The sequence below is a fragment of the Pinus tabuliformis genome, chromosome Q, assembly GCF_031772625.1.
Source record: "Pinus tabuliformis cultivar Carrire ecotype Pingquan chromosome Q, CPIR1, whole genome shotgun sequence".
NCBI classification, from domain to species: Eukaryota; Viridiplantae; Streptophyta; class Pinopsida; order Pinales; family Pinaceae; genus Pinus; species Pinus tabuliformis.
This window is the reverse complement of record NC_142296.1, coordinates 1,045,262,246-1,045,274,363: the sequence shown is the minus strand read 5'-3', so window position 1 is coordinate 1,045,274,363 and position 12,118 is coordinate 1,045,262,246. Positions and strand designations below refer to the sequence as shown.

Sequence of the window (12,118 nt, the reverse complement as noted above, 5' to 3'; positions counted from 1 at the left end):
AGGCTCTCCTAGCCTCGATCTACTCTTGCTTCATATATATATTTATTATTCGTTGTCATAGTTATGAAATAGTTGTTGTGCACGGCTTCCACAAGATGATCTGGTTGACTGTCATCATAGCAAAGGAGGGTGTGCTAGAATTCAGAGCGTATATGCATACGTGGATGGAGTTAGGGCTTGTTTAGCCTTACGGTACCCTTGCACTGTCATCCGCAGTCTCCTCCTTCCTATTGCTGTCAGGACTGCCCTTCAAATGCAATCATGAAATGTGATACGCTAACCCAGATCCGAATGTCAAGATGAGGTGCAAGCTCAATGAGGGGACAGACTTCCTCATACGCTACGGCTACTTCGCTTCCTTGCTTCTTCGTGAGAGAAGTGTATTGAATTGCCTTGTGAAGGCTCCATACGTAGCCTATATATAAGCTTGCCTTCCCATTCATTGGGCCGACGTGAACTTCAATTAGGCCGACATTTCCTTCGATCATTTAGCTGAGCCGACGTGGTTTCATAGCCTTCCTTTGAGCAGTTTCAAGAGTAAAATTGTGGGTACACATTTGAGTATTTCTTTGATGATCTAGAAGGACTCATATTCATTGAATTAACAAAAATAATATATGGCTGTCTTTATTTTTACATGACTTGTCTTGAGCTCTTTAATTAGAGCAAAAAATAATTCTTTAAATACAAAAATACATTAATATTAAATAATGAAGATCGATCCTAGTTACACTATTTTCAACATTATCCCCCCTAGGTATACTTTAAATACAAAAATACATTAATATTAAATAATGAAGATCGATCCTAGTTACACTATTTTCAACATTATCCCCCCTAGGTATACTACATAATAGATGCTAGAACTTAGGTGGAGTTTGCTCTCAGTATCTATGATATAAAAGAAGGGGTTTTGTGTAGCATTCCAAGATGAAAAAGCACTGATTAGACCCATGGGATCTAGCTCTGATGAGGGCCACATCATTGGAATTAGAGTGAGCAACCTGTATAGAATAAAGGGCCAGCCTATTCGAGTGATGGCAAGAAGCAAAGCAGTGACAAAGAACAAGGAGCGGGACGCTCCGAAGGTTGAGCAACTCAGAGGAAGTTAGCGTTCAAGTTTAGGTATGGAGAAGTAGTAAGCAAATTCCTCCAAGTCTATCAAGATTCAAGAAGGTCTCCTGGTATGAAATGATCTTACAGGGTGTTCAAGAGCAGGAGGATTCTAGGAACAAATCCAAAGGGAGCAGAACTTAAAGGATGTTTCTAGACGAAGTGGCAAGGAAGAATTTCAGTTCAAAGGAAGCAGTCATGGTAATGAATACAATTCTGGGATCAAAGCCAGTTCCACGGGGCGGAAGTACCTCCATCGCTAAGAGGGAGTGTTGATGTTTGTAGCTTGGGAAGGTACTTTTGCACAGGCCTAAGCATCTCGGCAAGCAAGAAGGTGCCCAAAGTCTCCTTAGGACACTTGCTCAAGTGTGAGCAAGTTGTTATTGTAACTTAGCCTAAGTTTTAAACTTACGAAAAATATATAATTATTATGTTGGCTAATTGAGCTAAAGGAACTTAGGAAAAGTAAAGTAAATTAATTTAGTGATTATGTTTTAATCTCAATCGTTAATCTCAAGTGAGGCGAGATCTAATCTTAGCTGTCAATCATTTTGGAGACTAGTGTTAGGGATTTAGTTCAATGTGAAATTATAAAAGCAAGGCTACGGAGAGGAGAAAGACATGCCATACAGCAGCACAAAACATTGAGAGAGGCATTTCAATGGTGAGTGGAAATAGACTTCCATTCTAGTGTTGTGGGTCCAAGGAAGTGCAAAAGGGTGGCATTGGAGATCTAAATCAGTCAAGGAGATTGAGCATCGAGCTAGGGCCTGATTTGCTAGATCAAATCCAAGGCATTTTGTATTTGTAATTTTCTCAGTTGGGCCATTATCCCAAGAAGGGAGCCCAAGTTAGTTCAGATTTAATGAAGAACTGTTGATTGGGCAGAATTTGTTTTTGTCATTGTGATTGAGATTGGTTATGTGTAATTTTGTTTCCACTAATTGTATTAAAAACTTAGATGTGCTTTCATTCAGCAGATCTATAATCTGCTAAGTCAATGATTGTCTAGTGATAGGTTCAAGGAAAAATTTTAACACTAAATCCTAGCAGAGAGAGGAAGCATGAGAGAATAATTGTGTTGAAGCAGCATGGGATACTTGTCTTGTGACTGGTCTAAGCACACCTCAGCCAGGAATAGAAACTTAGCAAGAGTATGGCCGGAAAAATAAATCACTTCTGTATTTGAATGGGCTCAACATTCCTGTCAGACTTGTGTGCAAAAGTCAGATAAGTGACGAGAAAAATGGGAAGACATTGGGCACACTAAACTGGTGTGACACATTCAAATTCCTTTCTTCTTTTCCCTAGACCTCTTCCACCAATGGAAAGTCAATGGTAAATTCTTTTTCAATTTTTGGAATGACTACAGTATTTATTGAAACCTTGAAATTACTTTTATGTCCCCTAAATATTTGTGATATGACAAAAATTGGTGGTAAAATACAAAAGCATGCACTGAACCATTTCAATGATTCATATATCAAAGCATCTTATCAGTACGTGGGATTTATGGGGGGCAGTTGAGGGAGCGAGTTCGAGGCGGCTAACCCTAGCTGCTCTGACCCTAATTCGTGCCTCCTTTCTCATCTTCGTCGTAGTTCTCTCTCCTGCAAGTGTTGCTACTAGTTCATGGTGCCTTTTATGCGATCTGCGAAGTGTCTGTCGTGCCGTTTTCTGGACCATTGTGGGAAGAGTTGAGGGATCGAAGGACTAGGTGGCCGCTCTGCTGCTCGGCTCTCTTCTTTGTGCCTTTTCTTGCCAGGGTTTGTTGTCGTCTCATGGATTGGGCTTGTATGCGGCGGGTTAAGGTTCTATTGGCGATCTTCTTCACATTTGCAGTGGATTTATGCTTTTGTTGGCATTGATCTATGGTCCAGCTTCTGCATTTGTGTTTTGGATGTGCCACATCACAGCTTCTTCTCGCCGCATTCCTTTCATTTTCCAGCGATCAACTTCACAATTTGCTGCAAGATTATGTCGTGGTTTCTCACTGGGCATAGCGGCCCATTTTTTTTATTTTTCTTAGGCCTGGTTCTGGGTCTCATTTTTGAGCTTGCAGGGCGGCTTGTGCCCTGATATTATTTGTTTTCTCTTGTTGTTGGGTTTTTCTGCCCCGGGGTATGCCATTTTTGTGGTGGGGGTTCATTGCCCAGTCTTTGTTTTTTTTTATCTGCTATGTGGTGATAGCCAGGCTTTTCGGTGTTGATACAGCTCCCTTTTGGGATATTGTGAGCCTGTGCGCCCTGGGGTTTTATTTCAGCAGGCTTGCATACCCATATTTTCTTCATTTCTCTTTGCTCTGTGTCTGGGGTTTATTGTCCCTTGATTTCCTACCCAGATGCTTTTCGATAGATATTTGCTTCTTGTTTCAAACATGTATTTGCCCAGGTTTGCATACACACATGGTGTGTCTACAAAATGTAATTTTTATTCCCTGTTATCATAATAAAAATTATGGTTTTTTTCTTCGGAGGGAAGAAAAATACATCATCTTATTAGTATGTATACACCGAATTTGGGTTGGTCATTTTTCTTTTTCAATTTTGATATAAGCTTCAACAAGTAATGTACATACAAACAATTCATAAGTAACTATCAACAAGTAGCCAAAGAATACTCAATCAAAGAGAGTACAGAATACAAAATCTATATTTTCAATTAGGATAGTAACTGGACGAAACACAATGATGTCAATATTTGGACACTAGATACTTGGGAAAGAACTGGTAGAAAGAAAATGGGAGAATCCACAAGCTTAAAAAACACAATGGGTATCATGTTTTAGTATTGCAAGAAACGAAGTCTGCAAAGGATAAGTAGACATGGATGCGAATGAAATATGGGCCCAACTCTAAAAATTGGCCCATCAAAAGGGATATCATTTACTAATTTATGAGACCCAATGTTGCAAACATCGCCATCTGGATAAAATCGGCAAGGGTTCAGAAAACCAAAAAATCATAAAAATCGAGAAAATATCGGTAAATATCAGTAAAAATCAACAAGCATCGACAAAATTAAGATACTACCAAAATATCAATAAAAATCGACAAACATCGGCTTGGCCAAAAAATTGCGATTTTGCTATTTTTTCGTTTTAAAATCAGGATGTTTGCAACAATGATGAGACCTATATAAAGCATAGATTAAACAAGACATACTGGAAGCTTGACCAGTTCTCATTGGACAGTCAATAGGATCAAGGGAGAGAATTAGGTGTTGTTTGTCACAAGTCACAAATTTTACTCCTCCTCCTTCAATAACTCTAAGGACTAGAATTAGAAATTTAGAACACTCCCGTGGAAAAGAAAATATCGACAAATTTTCTATGGTAAAATTTTTTGCTTAATAGGATGGACTAAATCCAGATAAGCTATTGACACATTATGTGTTGTGAAAATAAATCATGCAAAGGTCAGCATGTTAATGTGATGTACGACCCACAAAGTCATATCAAGAGCAAATAATTGCAGCAATGGGATAGAGTCATGTATTTCCTAAGCCCTATTTGCTTTCGACATGAGGGCACATCAGATCCTGTGTTTGCTAGTAAAAAGATGCTAATAACATGTCTCCTCCTTCAACATCTTTGGAGTATGTAATGGTGCTCAATAATTATTTTTGAACAATAAGTTATAACAAAGTCAACTCAACAATTATAGCTTTGGTTTCTGTCATTTTCAGAAATGTGGACAAGGCTACCAAAATGAGAAGATCTTCATTAGAGTTTCAATTACTTCAATAAAGTTGGGTTCTTATTAAGCATGGTGAATACAAAAGGGTTACGGGGTATTTTTGTAGATTTAAAATGTTTTGAAAGACAAAAGGATTGTAAAGAAGAAATATTTATTTATAAACAGTCACAAGAGTTTTCTGTATCTAAAACAGACTCCCATTAATTCTGTATGAGTCGTGACTTTATCTGAATGATTGCCTTTGGATTAATATATTTTTTATTAGTTATGATGAGAATATTTGTTAAACATTTATACCTGTAAGTTTTTTGTTTCTTTAAGCCTACTTCTGAGGATAAATATTTAGAAGATTTGGAAGAAAACGATCATTATCATTATAAATTACCAACAACATCTGAAAAATAAGAGGAAAAGCATTCGATCAGTGATGCCAAATCTGATCTGGCATAATTTTATAACAAACTTTGTTATCATTCAGTAACAAAATGCACTCTGTGAACAAGGACATTTAAGGCAGCAAAAGTCCTGCATAGCCCCAGATGCAGAACCTAGCAGCACAAAACTTTGAGAAGAAAAAGGACGCAGACAAGTATCAGGCTCTTTTATATGTATTATGTGAAAGTTGCAAACAATTGATAAAGTACTGATTCAATACAGCCGAATTACTCCTCTGTGATTTATATGTCAATAGTAGATGGTTGAAACTGTCAAATATATTCATAACTGATGGATACACACTTTATTTGTTTAAGCCACTATATAATCCAATGGAGTTCTCGTAATAATCAGTGCCTTACAATAGAAATGGACTCACATTTTTCTTGAATACCAATACATGTGGACATGTTCCATAAATCAATAAGTAATAGTTCAAGAACTTTAAGCGCATACACATAGCATGACCAGAGAAAAATTGTTTTCCCATACCTTGTCGAGCAGCAAGCAGTGCAGCCTCATTAACAACATTTGCAAGATCAGCACCCACAAAACCTGAAGTGATAGATGCAACCATATTGCAAATCAGCTCTGGGTCCTCTTCTAGAGGAATCCCACGCAAATGAATAGCCAAGATCTTCCTTCTCCCATCCAAATCTGGTTTTATTACAAACACCCTTCTAGAAAAACGGCCTGGTCTGCAGAGAGCTGGATCTAGAGATTCTGGCCTATTTGTTGCAGCAATGACAAGTACTGCAGTGTTTGATTCAAATCCATCCATCTCTGTCAATAACTGCAAATATTAAAATAAAAGCATTAGGATAGTTCTTTGCATAGCTGTGTCAACCAGCATTTGCGATATCCTGTAAGCCCAAAGCCAGGACCAGGTGATAGGTAGAAAGAGACCTTGAGACCCAATCAAGAATGTGTTTCTAGCAGTAGAAAGAAATTTACCTGATTCAATGTTTGATCGCGTTCATCATTAAAACTTTTACCTCGACGCCCTCCAACAGCATCAAGTTCATCAATGAATATGATTGATGGTGCACATTTCCTGGCCATCTCGAAAAGATCTCTGATTCGGGCAGCTCCTCTTCCTACAAACATCTCTACAAATTCACTAGCAGAGGCTGCAAAGAAAGGAACTCCTGCCTCTCCAGCTACTGCACGTGCCAAAAGGGTTTTGCCCGTTCCTGGAGGTCCTAACAGGAGTACACCCTTTGGTAGCTTTGCTCCCAACTTACTAAAGTTTATGGCTCCTTGCAGGCATGAAACAATCTGCAGTATACAAAGACATCGCATGACCTAGAATTATCACTACCTTGAAATGGGAATTGAATACCAGAAATCTATTCTCAAACCCACAAACAAGTTCAAAGGTTCAACAGCTTTGACATTAAGTTTGAATATCTTGAACACTGAACACGAACTGCACTAAAGTAAAAATGTATGGTTGATTAGAAATAGCTATCAACTTCAAGTTTATTAGAACGAATTCGAGTAAATTGTGATACTTACGTGCAAGAAAATTTGAGAAACTGAAATTAACATTGGTTTTCATATACTTATAAGCCTTTTGGTAATCACTATTGGCAAGTTTCCTGGTCTTGCTGAGTTTGAGACAATAAAGACTCAAAAATTTGCTTCCCAGCAGTATCTTATATAGAATACATACTTATCCAAGAGTACATCTGCTTATAGTCTTTGATTTTGGTTTATGGCCTTTTTTGTTGAAATGATGCATATATTACCTTAAAAAATCCAGATACATACTCAGAGGTCAAAGAGTCAACAGTCAAGAACCTCTAGCATACATGAGCAAGGAAGGCCTGTATATCCACTCTGGCCCCAACTTGGAGACTGACTACAAATTTTCTCAAATGACAACCCTGGCAGAGAGTTGGATAGCCAAATTTGATCTAAATATAGCTTCACCCAGGCTGAACGAAGGGTATAGCTCAAGAAAAGTAGCCCAAGAGCATCATTTGCAGAAAGTTGAATAGCCAAATCTGATCTAAAAACAGCCTTACCCAGATTCAACAAAGAGCGTAGCTCAAGGAAAGTGGCCCAACAGCATCATTTACATAAGACAGAAAAGTCGATTGGATGGATTAGATACAAAATAGCCTGACTTGTCTGTCAAATCATCCATTTGTCTCCAAACCCAACACTTTTCCAATGTAGAGAGACAAAGAGAACATTATACTCAGTAGAAAATTCAAGCAGAAAACACTTTGGCAACTTTACAATGCAAGAAAACATGCTTAACCATTTCAGGCTTGCAACAAACTATGTAGCACTCAGTTGTCATACCAGTACATTTCAATTGATATTCAACACGTCTGGAAGGAGGATGACTTCATTAGTGAGGACAACAAATAAAAAACTCAGCCCAGTCTTCCAATAGTCCCAAATCAAACTCAACTTGGCCCTACTGCCAAGCTGAGTTAACTTGCTCCTCAGTTTGACTGTCTATGGGCAAGTTAAACTCACCCACAGCAATTCAGACCCACGGGTACTCATAGATCAAATACTAACCCCTGAGTAACTCATGGGTTAGTCACTCTCTAGGAATCAACCTTGCATGTGTGATAGAAAAATAGCTCTCACTTCAATACTTTTTGTTGCAGAGTTCTCCCAAGCTGTTGCAGGAAAAGTCATTGACATCAAATAAAGGTAAAAGGAAAAAATTGCCCATTGGAACAGTATCTGCTGCTCAAATTCAACTATTTCTCTCTAATTATGCTGTGTTATTCACCATACCAACCTTTTCAAATTAAAACGGAGGACATCCTAACAAAGGAAGGAGGCCACAATGTTGAGGGTGTCCTAGTGAGAGAACAGCCTTATTAATGAGGACATCCCCAGGAGTCAAAAAACATGAGGACATCATTGACATGGAGAACGACTTCCTTAGGCAAAAACTAATTAAATGAGGAAAAAGTACATAAAAAGAACAGCCAATTTAATGAGGAGAAATTACATGATAATAACGACAAATAAGCAGGATGACCTAGCCAATAAGAACAACCTAATTAATGAGGTATGCTTATGTCATTACGATGCCACACAACTGAGGGAGGCTTAATTGATGAAAGAAAAGTACAATACTATGATATCATATACATGAAGCACAACCTACCCAACTAGGATCACCTGTTTGTTTATGAAAGATTGCATCATCATAAGATGGCCTACATAAGGAAGAAAAGCACATTATCCTGACATCATATTTTATGAGGATGGCCTACACCACTAAAGGATATCCTACTTGATGAAGACTTTGCTTAATGATAATATCATGTGTGGAGGATGTCCTTCATAGGCTGGATCATGGATGCCTTGTAGAGGATAGAAAACTTGCATTATGATGAAATTACATGTGTAGAGAACAACCTACCTGAGGAGGATGACATATTTTACGAGGTTTGATTAATCACTCAGGCATCATGTATCTGCAGAATGGCCTAATAAATGTGTCAAATAATTAAAGTCTTATAGTGAATCTCATCATTTATTATGTGATAATGTGCTTTAGTTATAAAGTATGTCTTGTGATAAGTCACGAGGAAATTATAAAGATGTCATCAGAAAATCCTAATTAGTTCAGTGAATGAATGTTCCCAGATGCTCATGTACATGATCTTCTATGTCGATAAAGAGGTCCATTTCTTGATTTATCATTGCCAAGGAGGCCATCCTTAAGGAGTGCCATCTCCATCTAAGTTGACCACGTGAGTGTCTGCACAATGAATTAAATAAGAGCTTCATGATAATTTTTGCATTTTTGTAATGATATTCCAATTGTTTCAATTTTTTTCCCTTTCCCTTATTTAAATTAAGTTGTGTGCACATTATTTCTTGATTCACATTACATTCCCTATGCTATACTATATCATATTTTATTATTATATTATATTCTTCACACAAGATTTTATTACTCTATATAATACTGTACAATATAAAAACTTAATATTCAAATATTAATAATGATATTTATCTTTACTATCTATCTTTGCCTTATATTCAGTCGTTGGGGTTTTTCCTGCACATAGTATTCCTTGCCAGCTCCTTTTTTCTCTAGGTTTGCTATATATATGTTTACGGTTAAATCAATCTTTCTCATCTTACATTCATCCTGATGATGAGCCACATAGATTGGCTCAAAACATCGATAAAGAAAAACCCTATGTGATGGATCCAGAAGCACTTCAGCATAACTCATATTGCAGAAGTCTCGAATCTCAAATAACTATATCTTGTTGTCATACAAACTCGTAAATTCAAATGGATTGCAGTCTCAATAAAAGCTCCCCTAGTTTCCTGTGTTAATTGTCATCTAGCAGGTTACTCTTCTTTCCTAGTCTAAATGATTGATTTAAAGAAGGAAAATAAGGAAAAGAGATATTTAACAAACAAATACAAGTCTTTACATTTTTACCTATTGAGAAAGAAAAAGGATATAGTAAGTCAAGAAAATGCAATATTTACCTTCTGCACCAATATGGCAAGCATGTATACTAAAAAAGAAAAAAACAATGAGGCTGGTCGATAACAAAACAAAACCAAGCAACCAAGCATGCAGTGAGGACAGAGGAAATGATATCTTCTCCAATGTGGAGATCAAAACTCACCTATAGACTCGTAAGCTAGATCCAAAATAATGTGCTTACTTCAACAAAGGAAAAGGAAAGTCATGTGCTTCTCTCACATAAATGGATCTCACTAAAGCAAGAAGAAAATGGAAGTGAGCAACGTGATTCACTAGGAGCGAAATCTGTAAGAATCTTCCTACAAAAGTGGCCTTCAAAATGTCATAAGGGTAAAGTGAATGGCTTCAAGGAGAATGCTCTTGTTGTGGTGATGCTAAAATACCCTTGATATGGGGTCAAGACTCAAAACCCACTTGAATGGTGCATATAAGCTAGTTGGGGCATATTGAAAACAAGAGTGGATAACAAATGACCCTTGTGGAGAAACACCCAACCATAAATGAGGCAAAATACACTTGAAATTATGAATTCAGGCTTTGCATTTATTATTGGAGTGATCAACCCTAGTGTGAGGGATTCCAATCTAAAGGAGAGGTCTTCTTAAAATCAACTATTATTATTGGAGAGGTAGGCCTTGTTACCCCTCATGTCAGCAAGGGTACATACATTTTTACAATTTGCATTTTCACCATTGTAAGCCCGAGGTCAAAAGTCAAAAGCCTTGTAAAAACCACGTGAGTCTTTGTATTTATGTATCCTAGGCCTTGTGATGGTTGCCAATGACCTCTTCTTTTGGGCTATGCCCTTGGTCCTTTGTCCTATATAGATTCAGAAGATTGTGGATGGGTCTCAAGGGAACTCATGGTTTAGAGGAGCCTTGGTTATGTAGGGGTGATCACCGGTGTATGGGCTAGTCCAACTCGTGTCAAGGTGCACCTATGTCTTACCGCATGGTTATTTGTGTCATCGAGTCTGTATTGCAGCCTTGGCCTTGGTGCAGTACTCCTCAGATAGTTCTCAACATGGCAGTCTCACAAAATCATCGTTTTCACATTTCCCAAGGTAACTCAAGTTTCCCAATGCATGTGGTCCCAAAAGTAAAAAAGTCAACTTAGTCTAAAAATGCTCAACAAAAAATCTAGATGACATGCCTCATTGAAATTTTTCCAAAATGTGAAGGAATAATCAAGAAAATGATAGTCAAAGGTGGTCCAGCAGTATGTGGGGCTTTTAGGTGGCATTACAGGGACAGATCTTCATAGAATTTGACATGCAATATATGAAAAATGGTCTGCAAAATCAGCCAGACAATATCCAAGTGGCAGATTCTCAAGATTCTCTAGGGTGCTGGAGATCCTTCTCCAAGCATGATGACATGACAAATAAGGGTCAAAAGATTTGGCATAAAGGGGCATGCAATACATCGAAATTTACATAAAAAATTAGCCGGACAAGATCCATGTGCCAGAATCCTCAAATTCTCAAGGGCACTAAAGATCAATCGAAGGTGGCCAAATCGACTCTCTTACCAGCCATCAAAGTCAATTCAAGAAGAACATTTGGGATCAAAACTAGCCGTTTGGGATTCAAATGGACCATTGCACCATTGTGTGGACAAAAGGTAGCCATTGCAAAGGTCAAATTATTTTCTTTTCAAAATAAGAAAGATTCCCCAGACCAATTCGAATTGCCAAGGACCAAATTAAACCAAAGTTAGTAGAGCAAGACAATTCAACTAATCGTTGGAGTCTTCAAGGTGGAACGTTAAGCATCTTTTGACTATTGTTCTTCATCTTTTTCTCTTCTAGGGTCAATGCAAGTGGAATGTTGGACTTCTAAGGTACAAATGAGCCAAGTTGAACCCCTTAGTGGGAAAACCATTGTAATTTAAAGTTACTTTGCAATTTACATAGTCTCCAACATGTGAATGACAAGAAAAAATTATTATTTTTGAGCGAGAGGTTGAACTAGCCATTAAAGAAAAAACTATAAAGGTTAGCCTCTCCTCTAGATGATTGTTGTTGATTTGTGAGGTCATATTATGTCATAATAAAAGAACTTATTTTGAAAATCTTTGTGTAAAAGATTTGTATGGGTTGCTTTCTTTCCTATATTTTTCTTTCTTGATTTATGTTGTAATAAAGTTTAACATAAAAAAGTTCCACAATATGTAAGATTACACAGCAATTGGAAGGACAATCCATTGAGGGGCTACATAGCCACGTGGAAAAGGTGGACTCAGCACTACTCTACGAATAATTTGGACAAACGTTTAACCAATATTTTAAGGAGGTAGCTTCAAATGGCAGAAGAATAACATTTACCACATAGTTGACTCGAAGATCAGAGATGCCACGCTAGAGACCGCTCCTAGTTGGA

General features: G+C 37.6%; 1 protein-coding gene across 2 annotated transcripts in view; it reads right to left on the bottom strand.

Annotated features, from left to right (window-relative positions):
- Positions 1–12,118, bottom strand: part of LOC149223082 (putative inactive ATP-dependent zinc metalloprotease FTSHI 3, chloroplastic) — a 108,117-nt gene that overhangs the window by 34,261 nt on the left and 61,738 nt on the right. For both annotated transcript variants that reach the window (XM_089385746.1, XM_089385747.1), the window contains exons 3-4: positions 6,201–6,524; positions 5,739–6,039 (exon numbers count right to left, since the gene is read on the bottom strand). In XM_089385746.1, the coding sequence (XP_089241872.1) occupies positions 5,739–6,039; positions 6,201–6,524 (625 nt within the window). The remainder of the gene's footprint in view (positions 1–5,738; positions 6,040–6,200; positions 6,525–12,118) is intronic.